The 17,936-nt window shown below is 40.9% G+C and overlaps 1 protein-coding gene across 2 annotated transcripts in view; it reads left to right on the top strand.

Moving 5' to 3' along the window:
• efna3b (ephrin-A3b) overlaps positions 1–17,522 on the top strand; it is a 59,557-nt gene extending 42,035 nt beyond the window's left edge. For both annotated transcript variants that reach the window (XM_051405956.1, XM_051405957.1), the window contains 4 exons: positions 3,844–4,136; positions 6,632–6,697; positions 7,892–7,969; positions 13,864–17,522. In XM_051405956.1, coding sequence (XP_051261916.1) covers positions 3,844–4,136; positions 6,632–6,697; positions 7,892–7,969; positions 13,864–13,982 — 556 coding nt within the window. In that variant the 3' untranslated portion in view covers positions 13,983–17,522. The remainder of the gene's footprint in view (positions 1–3,843; positions 4,137–6,631; positions 6,698–7,891; positions 7,970–13,863) is intronic.
• The last annotated feature ends 414 nt before the right edge of the window (positions 17,523–17,936 follow it).

Here is a 17,936-nt window from a genome sequence, read left to right as displayed (position 1 = left end):
TGGAGTTGTGTTGTGCTGATGAGAAACATCCCGCATCACTTATGATGGGAGGAAATTAGTGATGATCCAACACAAAGGGGAAAAGGGAGGCATCAGTAGGGAGCAGAGGAAGGCAACACATCATGACATTTCATAAGCCACTCCACCTCTTACTCTCTCTGTGTCTCGCCATCTCTCTTTATTTGGAATTTTCAGGTAGCATTACTATCCAATAAACTCCAATATCATAAAGCGGAATAAAAAAGCCTTCAAAATAGGGCTGCACATTTTAGGACAAAATGAGAATCGGGATTTTCTCAGTCAGAGTGGATTTTCGCTCAGGATTCTTAGGGAAACCAGTTTTTTAAAATTAAAATATGTATTGCATTCTCTTTTGTCTTGAAGCAGACTGGAGGAAGAATATGATCGTGACTGGTATGAGGCTGTCACATCAACTTTGCACAAAGGGCACATTCCCAACAGACAGTTTACTGCTTCACTTTAACAATGTACTTAACTTGAGTCTCAGTGCGGTCAGTTCATTGACTTTTCATTGAATTGACTAAAAAACAATCTGAAATATTCTTTTTATCATTGTGAGTGCCCTTATTTTATCGCTAGAGTAGATTAAATGAATTATGTCTGTATACATCAGCACATGAAAGCATAAGGAGTAAAACCACATAGATAACAACATGGATGTACACTACTATGTGGCCAGAAAAAACTGTTTTATAGCTTATATTACATTACTTAAAATTAATTTTTGTGGAGACTAGTATTTGGTTGTTGGCTGCAGTGCATTGTCTGGTACATTATGTGGCTCTACTTTGTGGCGTTGTTGCATTATATGTTCTATATTTTATATTTTTAGTATATGCACAGTTGTAGAAACATCTTACAGTGTAATGCCTTACCATACAGTCTAATAAAACAACAGCTCCAAAAATATCCACAGATTTGGATCAGCTTCTCTGAATTTACCGTATAATGAAGGATGTCACTTTTTCTCCCACCTCTTATAGGCGTCACTTATTCAGTATCCAATACAAAGTGCCAGTCCAATACCAGGGCTCCTTTTTCAGTTTAAAATCTGTATATATATGTGTATCTATCTACCCTTCTATATGGACGTTTAACTACACATCATTTCTAACTATAAGTCCCTCATCCTAACTGTATTGATCTTGAAGGTTCCAACATTGTGTTCGTACAAGTTTGTAACAACAGAGACTAACAAACCGCTTTTTAATTTGGATCGGTCACAACTGGCCGATGCCCAATCCACTAAAAGGTTATTATCAGCAGATCCAGTATTCCAGATGAGTGCATCCTGGATTATACTGTACGTTACACAAAGTCCAAGTCCAAGACAGGCTTTTTTTAAACTTTTCTGGTCACTCTATGTAGCGTATGCATGCGTTGTATACAAATGAGTCAGTAGTGGTATTAAAAATCATTTTAATACCTTTAATCCTTCACTCCTACCCAAAAACACGCTCTCTTCAACACAAACTCACTCTTCAATTAGCCATGTCTTTTTTTCTGATTATCCATGGCCTGAAACTAAAGCCATAATGTGGTCCTAGACGGATTATTGCAACATTCAAGGATTCGGATGCCACACTGTTATTGGATTTGCTTCTTATGGTAAATCACCCCTTTCTTGTATTTTATGTGTGCACGTGTATGTATGTCAGAGACACACCCCCCCTAAGGATGTCACTCCATCACATATAAAAGTTTTACAGAGTGAAGTGACATGCTTTGATGTCACATGCAGAAATGCTTTTTCGTACACACAAACCAAAGCAGGCGCACACACAGATGCACACAGCCTTTATCCTAGAGAAGTGATTTACTTTCAGATTACCCAAGATGCTCCAAGTTGCCCTCCCCCTCATTTTTCTCTTTCTCTCTTTTCTGCCATTATCCCTTCATCTCTGAGAAGTTGCTTTTCTTTGGTAACGTAAAACTCTCCAACCACCTCCCTTTTTTCCGTCTGCTCCGTTCTGGCTCTCTCGCTCTTTTACTCAATTTGCATTCACGCCTCCCTGGTGGAACCAAACTCATCCCTCACTGGTGTTCTTTCTCTCTTGCTCTCCATCCCTCTCTCTCTCTCTTTTTTGCATTCACTATAAATATAGTTCCCTTGAAGCATTTTACGCTTTTTTTCTGCCACTAATACCACAAGAAGTAAATCTCTTCTGCAGGCCAGTAAATGATGTAATGAGAGAGAGTGAGGAGAGGAGAGGAGGAGGAGGAGGAGGAAGAGAGCAAAGGATGAATGTTGAGCAATTAATCTTCCGTTCATGTTACTCTGAACGAAAGGGATGAGAGAAATGGAGAGCACGGGGAGAAAGACAAATTCAGGAAGGATTTGAAGAGAGCAGTAAGAAGTGATGGAGAGAGGGAGACATTGGGAACAGTGTTTCGATCTTCATTTAATAATTGAATAATAATCTCCCTGGAGACATGACCTAGAACTGGCAAAGAGGGAGAGAGGCAGCATCAGGCTGAGGATGACACACTGCTGCCCCCTTGTGATTTTATGATGTCACCACTCTGAGAGAGTGTGTGTGTGTGTGTGTGTGTGTGTGTGTGTGTGTGTGTGTGTGTGTGTGTGTGTGTGTGTGTGTGTGTGTGTGTGTGTGTGTGTGTGTGTGTGCGCGCGCACATGTTCATCGGCGTGTGTATGATTTACAACTGCAACCTGTCTCTGTCACATAGATATGGGCCTGCGTCTGTGATGGGGAGAAAAAGAGGGCTTTTGGATGTCAGGAAAGAATCTATTTCACTTTGTCACACAAACTACACGCACATACACTCTGAGACACAGAATCAGACCTTATCTTCCTGTCAAGCCGAGTCTTTTTTAGGGTTGACGCTGATATACGAGCTTTAGGGGGGGGGAGACGTGGCCAGGACGTTGACGGCTGACGTGAGCGCAACGTTGCGCTCAGGTTGATGTACGAGCACTGGGGTTAGGGGACAAGGCTGCGCTGACACCAGGAGAAGGAGCTGTGGCCCTGGGGCCCTTTAGTCCATACTGAAGAGCCAGCTCCGCATTCTCTGCATGCAGCAACCCTGTAGCCACAAACACACACACGCACACACACACACCTGCTTTGTGTTATTAATAACTCAATAACTCTCAAACAAAGATTTGTTTGACCCCAGGTGAACATTCAAGCTGAAAAGGGTATATCCAAAACACAACATATCATACGAAGATGTGAGATGTAATGTTCGTCTTTGCAGTGTCTTATGTGACATGTGTATGAGTGTGGTGTAAGGTCAGAAAATGTGTGTATCTAAAAATTATGCATGCATAATTCGGAATTAGAACCACTTAATGGCATTCCTGCTGAATGTGGAACAAACACAAAAGTGCATCTATCCTGTGTGTTGTACATGTTAATTTGTTTATTTAGTATGTGTGTGTGCTAGGAAGTGTCGGCTGCATTCAGTGCATTAATTGCAATATATGAATAACATTTATATTTATTAATTTACAAAGCACAAGGTTAATTAAGTTTCATTAGTTTCCATGAGCAGTTTAGACAAAAAATTTAAATCGGACGGACAGGCAAAAACAGTTTTTCCCATCGAATGCTGCCGACATTTAGTGATTTTCCACCGAGGGGAAACAATCAAGATCTAATTATTCTACTCTAGTTAGTTTGAAATTGCCTGTAAAAAATTATTCATGAAAATTTAATTATTTTGAAGGTCTACATTAAACACCTTTGATGTTACACGGGAAACCTTACAAGATATGGCATATAATAAAATATATATATTCTGCAGCTTTGTATTTGTTCTCGTTCTGACTGTTTCTGCTTTCTCTCTCTCTATTTCCAGTCTGCGCAGGGAGGGCTACACAATGCAAGTGAACGTCAACGACTACCTGGACATCTACTGCCCTCATTACAATGACAGCCAGCGCATGGTGGGCACCGGTGAACAGTACGTCCTCTACATGGTCAGTTATCGTGGTTACAGGAACTGCGACCCCCAGCTGGGCTTTAAGAGGTGGGAGTGCAACCGGCCCCATGCCCCACATGCGCCCATCAAGTTCTCAGAGAAGTTCCAGCGCTACAGCGCCTTCTCGCTGGGCTACGAGTTCCACGTTGGACAGGAGTACTACTACATCTGTGAGTGGAATCAAACCTATAACCATGTCAATACAGATAACTATTAAGTGTTTGTCCTTAAAATATAAACAAGATTATTAATTATAGTAAAAGCTTGGAGGTCAGACAGAAGGTCAGTTAGACACTCAAACACTCCCTGTAAGATTAAACATTATTTTTTATTTTTAAATAGATTTTATGATTACTCACTTCAGATTAGCCAAAGTCCATCCTCAGGTAATTTCAGGATAACAAATTGCTGTTTCACATTTAATCATATCACCCCGCAGTCAAGCAGGCTCATCCATTTTGTTGATAGCTAATCAAATTAACTCGCAACACCTTGTGCCAATATGACACTGTATAAATAATGAACTTTTAGCTTGTCATAAAACCACTGAATAACAAATATTTCAGGCCAAGGATAAATGTCTCATTCGTTAAATGGCTATATAATGAGTGCAGTGCTCATTTAAGCTACATTAATTGTTGGGAGAGGTCTCTAGAAAGTTGTTTGGTTCTACAACACCAAAATTAGAAAGCTGCTCTGTGCGTCACAACAACAAAAAAATGCTTCCTTGCCTTTTTTATTTAGTTTTTTACAGGCTGGTGTCAAAAATATCTTTAAATGATCAAATCAATTTATTGATCTAGCAATTTCATTTGGTTGGTTATACTGTTTAAATGAAACACATGTAATGAAATACAGATTGTAAACCCCACTGAGGCAATTTGTGATCTTGGGCTATATAAATAAAAATGTACTTGGCTTTAATACATTTGAACTAAAAGGGAAAGTTCAACAATTTGAATGTATGTTTTTTTATATCCTGCACAGCTTTACTAGACCTTGCTAACAGCAGACATTTTTACTTGTCACTGCAGGAAAAGCACAGGTGTAGCTAATAACATTAATTATGGCTCTAGTCTATTTATGGTGTCCCAGTAAGCCGTGACAGTGTGACAGTGAACCAGCATGAACAATACCAAGACCCCATAACAGAAACAGCTAAATGAAATTCAGCCATTAATAACTGTATTATTTCCACCTGTGCTTTTCCTACTGTGACATTTCAACATTATACTTATATATACAGCATATACTTAAAGGTCTAGTGTGTAGGATCTAGTGGCATCTAGCAGTGTAGTTGCAGATTATAGCCCCCGCACTCCCCCCCCTCCTTCCAACCACAAAGGAGACAGCGGCCCCGAAATGTGCAGAAAATCCAAACGGCCCCATCTAGAGCCAGTGTTTGGTTTGTCCGTTCTGGGCTACTGTAGAAATATGGTTCAACATGGTGGCCTCTGTGGAAGGCCACAGACGGCATCTGTAGATCATTATTTTCTTATTACACACTAATGAAAACATACCTGCGAAATATTATATTATATTTCTGCCAATAAATCCTCCTAAATGTTACACACTGGACCTTTTAAATAAAATAAGAGATGAGGACATATTTTCACATATCATACCAAACCTTGCCTCACAGCTACAAGGTCAAATGTTTGGTGTTTTTTTTTTTATGTTCATCCTGTATCTCTGTGGTTGTCCTCGTGGTCTGCTTTTTCTCCCACACTCCAATCACATACAGTTCAGGTGAATCATAGAACCCTGACACATAGATTGGTCTGCCAGTTAGTTGTTTTCAGTTAAATTTAATATGCTCGTGTCCCCTCATGTGAGTGCTAACGATGGTTTGCAGCCACAGTTTGGTTATAAGCTGAAGTGTCTAACGCATTCTATGTTAAGTTTCTAGAGTTACATTTGAGAGTTTATTTAGCTGAACTGTTCTGTGTGTGTAACAATCCCTCTAGACAACAAGTAGTTGTCACTGAACAGATAAACCTACATTAGTGTTTATTATGTTTTTCATGTAGGGGTTTGGTGAGGCACAAAGGAGGAGATAAAAATGTGTCAACAAAACATTTTCAGACCACTTCTCTTACAGTCTTGCAATCCAAATTCTGTGCTAACTCGCAATAAAAACACCTTTTATGCCACAGCCACTGTTTTTGGTAGAAGATTGCCACTAGAACTAATGGTGTTTGCCTCCTCATACACACGGTGCTCATTTCACTCTGCAGTGATATGAATAATACAGTTAGCAAATACGGTTGTAAGTCACAAACAATGGCTGTATATGTCACAGGGTTGTGCAAATTGTAGAATTTTTATTTTTTTCAAGTTTTATTTGATGTGTAAAATTGTTATTTAATGTGTTTAATGTGGAACCGTGATGTCTGGCTGATACCCAGTCTGTTTAATAAGGTCAGTATCAGCGCTGATCCAGTGGTTTGGATTAGTTCATTACTTCTGATATGTTCTCCTGGATTATTAGTGCTGTAATAAATACCATCTTATCAGCACACAGACAGACCAAACTTTTATCACATTTGAAGCAGCAAAACCCAACTTTGGTCAGTTCTTCATGTCAAGACCACATCATAGGAATGAATAAACGCACATCAACACACCATGATGTTCATCTATTGTGCGTTTAATGTTTTTACAGCCACGCCCACCCATCATCACGGCCGCAGCTGTCTGAGACTACGAGTGTACGTCTGCTGCTCCACGGGTAAGTCTTTCACTTTGTGTGTGTGTGTGTCTGTTTGTTTTTGTGTGTGTGTGTGTGTGTGTGTGTGTGTGTGTGTGTGTGTGTGTGTGTGTGTGTGTGTGTGTGTGTGTGTGTGTGTGTTTGACCTGTAATGCAATACTTGGACCTGTTTGCAGACTGTAGCTGCACCCATCTGGCCACTCTACCCATCTGGCAGGCGCCGGGCTCCCCAAGAACTCACACACACACACACACACACACACACACACACACACACACACACACACACACACACACCGGCTGCATACAGATGCATACACAATCTAAATACAGTCTAAAACAGGCAGAGCTATAAATACTCCTGCTGAGTTTCCCCTGCAGCATTTTCACTCACAGCACAGAACCCCCCCATGCTCCTCTTTTTCATTCCATCTCTCTCTTTTTCGTTCTCTTTCCCCTTTCCCTTCCTGCTCTCCCTCTACAGCAGGAGAAAGGAGCAGCTCCAGCTTTGAAGGCCCTCACCCCCCGCCTCCATGCTCTCTTCTATCTTTCCTCCTCTTTCACCCCTCCTCTCTCGCTCCCTGTCAGAATCCATTTATTGCTGTGTGCGGTCAGTGGGTGGCTATGTATATGTAGTGTTAACCTCTCTCACTCGCTCTCCTGCCTTCCTTCAATCTCGCGACCCTCTCTCTCTCTCTCTCTCTCTCTCTCTCTCTCTCTCTGTCTCACACACACACACACACACACACACACACACACTCACACATATACACACAGACTTTGATCCCTGGCCTGTCCGGTCCTTTTAACTTCCACCACCCTGTAGTATTAACCTCTCCTCCCTTTCACCCCCTCGATTCCATCACTCTCCTTCCCTTTTCACACACTGCCTCTCTTCAGTTTGATCTGCCTGCCCTCACCTTCTCTCGTCTCTCTTTCTCTCCCCCCTCCCCCTCTCTCTTTCTCTCAGGGCTGCTGGTGATGTTTTGGCTTGTCAGTGTCTGCTGCTTGCTCTGGGGGAATTTTTTTTAACCCCTACACCCTTGCCTTGCCTTGCCTTGCCGCTCTCTTGCATGTGTCTCAGAGGATGTCAAGTTGGATGTAATTAAAGTCCTTTGGGTTGGAGCAGTGGTTTAACCCCTCCACCCCCACTCTCTCCCTCCCTCTTTTTCTGTCTCACTCAATTTCTTCTCTCTCTCTCTCTCTCTCTTTCAGCCTCTGATGTGGATGATGAGCCAGAGCCTACAGAACCAGACTACACGCTTAGACCAGGCCTGAAACTTGACGATATTGGTGAGTCATACACACACTCACTTAAATGTGTACACACATGACATTGAGTAAGTGTGGAACACACCTGTCCGGACCGTCTGGATTCATAATAACAGACACAGACTTGTGTTTGTCAGTCAGATCAGTCTAAAGTCACGCAAATCCTATTATTCACGCCATATTGAAGATAGAGGAAAATGATTCTGTTCTTGTTATTGTTTCTTATTTTCAACAAAACCCATAAACTGACTTAAAACCAGCAATGTGTTCCATCTCTCAGTACTCTCTGATTTCCATAAACTGTCTGGTTTGCAAGCTCATTTGTTTTTGCTGAAGATGTGTATCTTAAAAAACAGGCAACATATTGCTTAATTTTTTTTTTTAAATGCTCCACAATTTCCTCAAACAGATGGGCACTGTAGTTTTCAGCAAACATTACTCAAACAAGAACATTATGCCTGATATTTCCTCCATTTAAGGCATTTACATCAACTTAGAAAACAACACTTGTGATGTATTTATTTATTCATTTGAAATTTTAAGTCTTGTATTAATGGTAGATGATAATGATATTTAGATTCATGGATACAGACCTGAAACATAAATATAATATATTTGCATCTTTAACCAAATATCCATTCCTATAACAAGAACACTCCTTTACTGCCTTAATTCATCTTTGATTAATGATTAATTTTGGTATCTTTTTAGATGAATATTGGTGGCATCACCTGTTAATCAGATCTTAAATAAGATTTCTTCTCAGGCTGCATTCAGCAACGACTAGTTCCACCAATCAGATGGTCAGCCTGCATCTGGGGCAGCAAAAAGTCCCTGCACATATTAATATGGTAAACTTAATGAACAAATCAACATTCTCTCATCACAGCTGGATAGTAAGAGGACACTGATTAAAGAGATTGCAGTGAGTCTCTTACTGTGAAGCTTTAAAAAGAAAATCCAAAGAAAATGGAAAAGTGTGGGGTTATGTCCCCAAACCGAATACGCACGTGTCTTTTCATGGGTTTTGTTTACAATAACAAAAAAATAGAATATCTCTAGCCTTATCCTTTAAATACCGACTGCTGATGGATCATTCATGTTTGAGGGCAGAGTGACCAGTTTATTGGCCCTGCAGCATCAAAAGTGGCCAGCGTAAGTGAAATGTGCCGTTTTCAAAAGAGACCTTCAGCGCAGTTAACTTCACAGCACCAGCTGGCTTGGCAAGCTGCTGATCCTGCTAAACAGCTACATACATATTCATTTCACATTTCACCCGGATAAGCAAAGAACACAGAGTTTCATGGTTAGTTACCAAAAAGAAGTATATATATATATATATATATATATATATATATATATATATATATATATATAAATTCATTCAGAAAAGGAATGCTAGATCTTGGCAAATGCTCGCAGTTTGCCCGTATGTTGCTCTCGTCAACATTACACAACTGGTGAAATCATGGGAATGACATGAATCATGCTAAATCTGTTAGTGCTGGAACTGTAGGAAATTTGGGTGCGATTTAAGCGATTGGCGGAGCAGTAAATCAATAAGTGACAGACTTTAGGATAATCTCTCAGGTTGATCATGTGGTTGCTTCTCAGTGTTATGGCAATAACAGCGCAACATCACAATAACAACATGTGTGGCTAACTTGGTCTCAGCTAGCTGCCACTCATTACACATTCAGACATGTGCGTATCAATCATCATCTCGTCAAACGTTCACACTCTTCTCCAAGGTAGCCTGTAAAATAGGGTCCTGTGTTGTTGTTAAAGTGTGTGCGGGCACGCACACTCGCATGCGTGTTCTTGCGTAATAAATCAGTCTGTTCTCATAACTGTCATAAGAAAACTCATCACTGGCTGCGGCGAAAGGCTGCAGGTCATATGAGTCTGTTGAGATACCGCTCCCTCACTTCTTTTTCCTCCCCCTTCATTCTTTCATCTCATTTCTCTCTCACTCCATCTCTTTTCTCCATGCCCTCCTCATCCTCCCGCCGTTTAATTCCCATCATCCATTTTTTTTCTCCCAGAGCACAAGTAGGAATGCAGTGGAGGGGAAAGCCACCAAAACTCAGTTTATTCACCTTTTGATGTGTGAAATTGAGTTTTTCCCTCTTTTAAAATTTTTTCCCCCAAAAAACGATATTAATCGTAGGGTTATAGTATGCATTATTGCTATCACAGTGATGTAAGTCATATTAGAATAGAGAAATACTTTTATTCCAAAATCATCCATGTGTTTGTTCATGTATTTTTAACCTTACAGTAAGGAGACGTTGGAGTTAGTTCACCCATACTTGTTTGCTGCTACATCACTGAGCAATTGCCTACATTGTGCGCATTTGTAAACACATAGTGAACACAAAGGATGCTCATTCCAACAACAGAAAATATGCACTTTTATACAAAATCCCACAGTATGTACCTAATTACAAGTTACACAGAAGGGTATAGAGAAAAGCAACGGTTGTTACCACAGAAGAATAGTTATATTGGCTGTACTTGAACAGAAGGAAAGTGGACTACATGAAAATACTGTTAATATTTAGCAAATGGCTGACACAATAGCAGAGCGCAAATTACTCCAGCTCCTATGGGTCATTTTCACCTGTAGTGCTGTGTTGCCAATTAAATTAATAGGATAACCCAAATGGTGCAGGAGGAAGTGAGGAAATCAGCAGGGAGCTGTGAAATGAACTGAAAACAAAGAAGCTGTACAGCTTCCTTATTCCCTTCCCTCGTTCTCACTCCTCCTGACTGCCGATTAGACTCATCACATCATAGTTTTAATTACCGTTATTCAAAGTTCACATCAGCAAATTCACACAAACACAAGGCGACACACAAACTGCTCAGTTCAAATCTGCCTGATTACCGTGTCTGAAAATGTTTAACTAAGCTGAATGTTGCAGGCTCATATCGTAAACCACCCGTCTCTCTCCCCTTCACTGCTCACAGTTTATTTCCTGGGCGCTGCCCCTTTCAATCAGTGTCTACAGCTCAACAGTGGTTCCCTCCTGAATACGGCCTCTAGTATTAGATTTCATTTAGATCTCATTTACAACACAGATGGAATGGTGCTAGCAGCTCCCCATGCAGCCATGTGATTACTGATGGCTTTCAGTGGGAGGATACTCATTTGCCCACCCTGTTGGCTCGGGTTGCTGCATCTGACGATCAGGTCCGGCCATTAGTGGGGGAAAAATCTGAAGCTTTTTCTTTAATGGGGTTTATTGTAGCAATTACCACTCCTTTAAGCGACAGTGCGTTTGGGTTACTTTGCCAGTAACATCAGGTAGAGTATCAGTATCAGTGGGCAGAACACAGCACCAACTGAATGTCACCTCTGTTTTTATAAGATTATTAAGTACAGTTCTGTTCCATCAGTTCAAAATATCCCATATTAAGGTCTGGGAATCATATGTGTTGTAAACCTTATGTATTTTATCTTGCAGAATTCATACAAATATATGATTTGTTTACGTTCATTTTGAAACCAGGGGTTCCACTAGGATTTAAACATAAGAGTTACTTAAAAAATGGGAATTGATGCAGTTTCAACTGTTTAAATTTAAAACCATCAGAAAGTGGTATCAAGAAACAGATCATTGATACCATGTGTGCCAGCTGAATACATGTATGTATGTATGTATGTTTGTATATATATAATCTATTTAAATATATATAGATATATGTATATACATATATATTTAAATAGTTTACAACGACTGTCAGATGTCAAAAAACTTTGAGATTTTCTTTAAAATGCTATCCTTTATGTCAGAAATATAAAAGCTGTTTATTTTATAATTTTTTTAGGTATAGGATTATAGGCTACCATTCTTTGTCCAACCAACTAAACATTCGCTGTTTATCTTTCACTGGCACTCCACTGATATGATTTTACATGTCAAAATATATAAAAACTGGTGTTTTCAGATGAAAGACATGGATATTATATATATCCATATATATATATATAGTCAGAGAGTGAGTCTAATGAAAGATGCTATCATATGAATTTTTATTTTATGTCTCCAAAGCCCCCCAACTATATGGAGGTACAATACTAAATCACCAGAATGGCCCTTTAATGAGGACATTCTGATATTGGCACGCCACAAATTATAACTTCAAAGATGATTAAAATTTTTGAATCAACAACTCTCTGAATTAAAGATTATTTTATTTTCATACAGTATTTGTTAAAGGAATCTTGAGTTGCATAACAATGTACAGCGGTATTAATTGCTAGGGTAATAGTTGCCATACTCAATAATATAATGTGTAAAATGTATGTGAAAGTGAAATTACATTTATAAAATAAAATGTTAGAAAAATATGACACATAAATTATATTACATGTATATTTACATATATTTTTGTATTTCAGCCAAATGGGAAACCACTACAGTTGGTGGCTACTGACAAACACACACACACACACACACACACACACACACACACACACACACACACACACACACACACACTAACATTAACATTAACATACACAAATACACATTCACCCCACACACAGATACTCTCATAAACACAATCAGAGACTAAGATATCTCCTTGTTCTTGTCAACATGACATTCAATTTCATAGACGCCTCTAGGTGTCTGAGTTTTCTAATTATCAGGCGCATGTTGCCTGCTTTTCTGTTCCAAAATGTGGCATGCACGCACACACATGCAGCTTTCTCATGTGAGCTGATGTTCAGCTCTGGAACATGTCAGAAGGTCACGATGTACGTCACATGCCCCCCTGCACAAACATCGTGCCAAAGATGCGCGCCAATTATTATGTGTTTGTGACAGTTAGTGAGAGACAGTGGGCAAGCGTGTATGTGTGTAATGAGGCGATTAGCAGAGCCACACTTTAGAACCAGTTTAGCGCAATGCTTAGCAGTCTGCTGTTTGTGTCTTCAAAACCACATTCCTCTGTCAGTCAGTGCCAAAGTAACAGCATCCTGACCCTTCAGCTGCATGCTCGGTTACAGAACGGTCAAAGCATTTAACCTGAGCTCCGCTGCTGCATAGACCTCATTAGATTGGCCAGCAGAGCATACCAGAAGAGGCCTTCTCTAAAACCAGGTGTCAGCCAGTCATTACTCTGCTGTCTGACCCACGGAGCAGCTGGAAATATTCTAGAGGTAGATATGGCGCAGAGTGGAAACACTGAGAATATCCCCACTTCACTCGGATGCCATCAGACCGTAAACACAATAGTTCCTAATAAGCGTCAGCCGTCCTGTGTACAGACAGAAAATTGTGCTTCTGTCTGGTCTCCAGTCTCATTAATCAAGTGACTACAGAGGGTGTGTCTGGCCCCACGTGTGTCTCATAAGTGTAGGCATGCAGCAAACTGTCTAGTGGCTTGTTTTTTTTGTACTATCAACTAGACATCAATGCTTGGCATGTAGCCTGCAACAAAAGAAGCTATTTTTAGGACATCGCCAGGTGCATGGGGATTTTTTTTGGGGGGGTTACTGTATATACAGTGTGTGTCTGTGTATGTAAAAGTTCCTGACTGGGAATGTGTCACTTTATTAGAACAATAAGAGCTGATAACAGCTGCAGCAGTCAGCCATGGCAATGCTGTTGTGTTGTCTTTGTAGCAGACTTATCATGTTTAGAGTGTGACTTTGTGCTGTAAGATGCCTTTTTTTTCAGTCAGTGTGTCTCATTAAAAAATTTGGTTGTGTTTCAGTAAAAGCCGTGCTGTGTAAGCAGATTATGGCACAATTAGAAGCACAGATAAACTTTCCCTTATTTACCTTTCAAGTTTAGAAAAGTGTAGGGAAAGACACTGCTATCATTGTAATGAATTGACACAAAGGCATCCCTCTCCCTCATCTGTTCCCTCTTTCTCTCTCTCTGTTTCTGTTTTTACAGATGAATTTAACCCCTTTGTTCCCAAGCTGGAGAAGAGCGTTAGCGGAAGCAGCCCATCCAGGGATCGCCTTCTCCTTACCGTGACGATGCTCCTTCTGGCCGCTCTCTTCATCTCCTAGCAACGGCCATCCCATCAGCGTCACCATGCCAACTAGCCTGGGGAGGGTGTACAGTATCAGCGGGTGGGAAAGTGTCTGTATGTGGGGAGGGGAGTGGGGGTACAGGGTGAGTCAGGAAGAGGAGGAGAAGAGAATTAAGGTACCACAAATAGAGCAAGAGGAGCAAGAAATTAGAGTTTTCAAGTGTGTGTGTGTGTGTGTGTGTGTGTGTGTGTGTGTGTGTGTGTGTGTGTGTGTGTGTGTTTGTATAGCTGCGTGTTTGAGGGAGTGTGGTTTTGGTGGAGTTGAAAGACCTTAAGGCACTGGATGACACAGACTGAACCGTATGTTCATGTGCATTAAAGTCAGCCTCTGCACACAGATGCAGGTGTGGTAGACTGTGTGTGTGTGTGTGTGTGTGTGTGTGTGTGTGTGTGTGTGTGTGTGTGTGTGTGTGTGTGTGTGTGTGTGTGTGTGTGTGTGTGTGTGTGTGTGTGTGTGTGTGTGTGTCTCTGAACAAGGCCACAGGTTGAGCTTGTTGAATCATGCACACCACACAAAGCATTTATACAACAGGAGAGGCGGGGCTGAAATCCTACTAAAAAGAAGAAAAAGCATCCAATCCACCCACCCAATTGAAAACCATTTGAAGACTTTCCCCTGGATCTGATTGGCTGAAACACTACCTTAGGGCTAGTTGCCATAGTTTCTTGCAACAAGACTTAAACTGAACTCATATGAACTGAATCAAATAGATTTCAACAGAACTGAACTGAAATTGCCTTTTTTTTGTTGTTGTTGTTGTTGTTGTTGATCTTGATGCTGGGAACTTGTCCCAGTCCACGGAGGAAAAAAAAAAAAGGAACCAGCTGACAAACTGCTGCAGGTCCTGTGTAGGAGACTAGTCAAAGTAGCTGATAGTTCATAAACACACCCTGGGACTCCAGACGCCAGTGTTTTAGTTGTCATCTCCACTCTGCTGTGTCATTCTGTGTTCACCATCAGTCTCCAGCACATCTCTAATGAACGTGACAGGACAGGACGGGGTCAGGGGGAAACACAGAGCATCTGAACGATAAATCATTCACTTAAGCATCAATTAAGGGGGGGAAAAGACGAGAAAAGGAATCTACTGTAGATGTGCCATTGACACAGAATCCACAAGGGTTTGTTGATGTTATAAGTTGCTGTGTTACTTTTCTGTCCCGTCTTTGAAGTACTAGGTTAGTCCTCTGTCATCTCTGAGGTTAACGAAGCACACGATGGCTACGGAGCAGCCATGGATACACTCAGCAATACTGCCCTCCTCTTAACCGGCTGCAGGCTGTTTGGACAAGAGCGAGAGGAGGAGGGGGGAGGAGGTACGAATGGAGGAAGGACAGTCACTCACACAAGCATCTATGAACACATCCAAGCTCAAGCTCTCCACTCATCAGTGTTGGTGTAGCAGCCTACTCCACCAATCTCATCTCTGTAAACCCATTTGTCAGATGCCACATGTAAACAGTTTTCTGTTACTGTACGAGTGTTTGTGTGTGCTTGAGTGACAAAAACATATGTCTGAATGGTGCCACGTGTGCATGTATGAGAGCGAGAGAGACTATTTTAAATGGTACTAACAGCCTGAAAATACATCTACATACTGTACATCTTATAAGTATGAAAATGCAAAATAATAAAAAAAAAAATCAAAACACAACTAAAGCAACAAGTAATACATACAAACCAAGTGCTTTGGTGGGGAGGTACGGCAATTCAAAACTCAAACAACTGTACCAGTCAGTTGCTGCAGAATAGCGTTTCCATAGCAACTAGCACCTTATTCACCATGGTTACCCCACCCTGCCAACAATGGACTCTAGTAGGGCATGGTTTACCATAGTAGCTGATAACAATGATGAAGGTGATGACGATTATAATGAAGATGAAGATGATGGACTGTGAGCTGACCGTTGGCCGACCAGGCCTACACAGCGGCTCACCCACCGGCGTGTGAGACATTCAAGTACTCGTGTAAATGTCACAACGGACAAAGAATGGAATTCCAATGTCTTGAAATTTGCCAAGGTGGAATGTGATGTAAGCATTTTTACAAACTTGAAGCTCAGTTTCTTTGTGGTTGTTTTTCTTTCCTGTTTCTATTATTATTTTGTTGAGTTTGCTGTGGTGTATTTTTTGGTCATCTTGAGGGGGGAGACAGGGGCTTAAAAGTTGGAAATTTGGGTGGGTTGAGCCATATGTAAACTTGGGCTGCATTCTGTGAGTCTCTTTCTGTTTCTATTAATATCAATTTTGAACAAATCATGTATAGTTGTGGTTCCCAACCCTTTTAGCTGGTGACCCCATTATGTGACACTCCACCAATTAATTATATACATTAGGTTCACTGGGCATGAGCAGTTATTATTCAGCTGTGAACAGTTATAAAATGTCTCCTGTGTCTCTGAAGTGAGCCTTTTAAAGTTTGAGAAAATAACCCTAATGGTGTCACTTTAGTTTGGATGGGCTGAGCCTTGAAATTTTCAACAGAAAACTGTGTTGCGGACGAGTGTCATAAAGTTTCAAATCATGACCATTTAGGGACGTACTAACAGAAACAAATTTCAGAGTTGCTTCTAGGTTGTGTTGGATCCAGTGTTTTTGGAGTTTAGGACTGAATGTCAGCATATGTCAACCTCTCCTTTACCAGTTTAATTTTCGACCAGGGGATGATTTTACTTCATCCCCTGGAAAGAAAAAGGACGGATTAGAAGAAAATATTAAATAATAAAGCAGATTTTTTTTTTCTGCATAACAATCTCATGACCCATCATATTTGTGTTGCACCTGTCCACCAGGTAGGGAACCACTGATATATAGGATTGTATTCTTTTTTGTGTGTGCACGTAGTTCTGTGGCTTTATACCTATAGAAAGGAATGAAGATCATGTAGTTTTGGAGCATCACTGAGTGCGTTACCTTACAGTGTGTGAACTAACCCAAGTATATATATGGCTCTTGGTGGGAGGGCGAGGTAGGAAGGGTTTTGGGTTCCTGGTGTGGAGTGAGAGGGTAAATCACTCTTCAAGAAGTTGCACTTAAGAACTTAGACACGAGAGCAAGAAAGTGTGCGTGTGTGTGTCTGCCTATCTGTGTGCCCATCTGAATATCTGTGTGTGTGTGTGCTTGTGTATCAGGGAGTGTAAGAATCAGAGGTCATATCTGTTAATCACTTCATGTCTGCGTGCAGGAGCTTTAGCATGAGATGTTGTCTGTCTTTGTGTGTGTACTGGTGTCAGTGTGTACGTGAGCGAGTGAGTGGGTGAGTGAGTGAGCAACAGTCTCTTTGTTTCTGCTCTTTCTGTGTGCGTGTGATCGAGAGAGTGTGACCGATTATTGTCTGGCAAAACAAAAAAAAGCATTTAATAGTGTTGGAAACAACAATTACAATCATGTTTACCTTCGACTGGAATGACTTTAAATGAACTTGAAAATAAACTGTAAACTGAACAAACCATAACAGAGGTTATAACAATGATCATGATAACAAAATAATAAGCTTACAAATCTTACTTTTAACAAGATGTGTGTTCGGCTCTTTATTTGCCTCCCTTTTGGAATCCCCCCCTCCCCTCCCCTCCCTGCTCTCTCTGTGTCTTTGAGGATTTGGGGAAAAAAGAAGGGAACAAGCATGGAGCTAATCCAAGACAACAGATGGAGGGGTCGCAGGAAAGGTTTTACCTGGTATATTCAGTTCTCTGGAGATAATGTTGTTTGGGAGCTCACAGATGTGATTTTCCATATCAAAGTTGGTGTGGCGACGCTCTCCCTCAGCAGTAATACCTTTACACGCTCCGATTAGGAGAGATAAGCGCTTCAATCACCAGCCCAACATTTGAATGACAATGGGACAGGCCAGCAGTGTGTACCTGTATGTCTGGGCTGGCTGATGGAGGGATAAAGCCGCCGCTGAGCGCAGGCAGGCTCACTGTCTGT

Source organism: Dicentrarchus labrax, unplaced genomic scaffold (assembly GCF_905237075.1).
Source record: "Dicentrarchus labrax unplaced genomic scaffold, dlabrax2021, whole genome shotgun sequence".
Taxonomy (NCBI): Eukaryota; Metazoa; Chordata; class Actinopteri; family Moronidae; genus Dicentrarchus; species Dicentrarchus labrax.
Note: the sequence above shows the minus strand (reverse complement) of the source record. Positions and strands in the feature narration are given on the sequence as shown.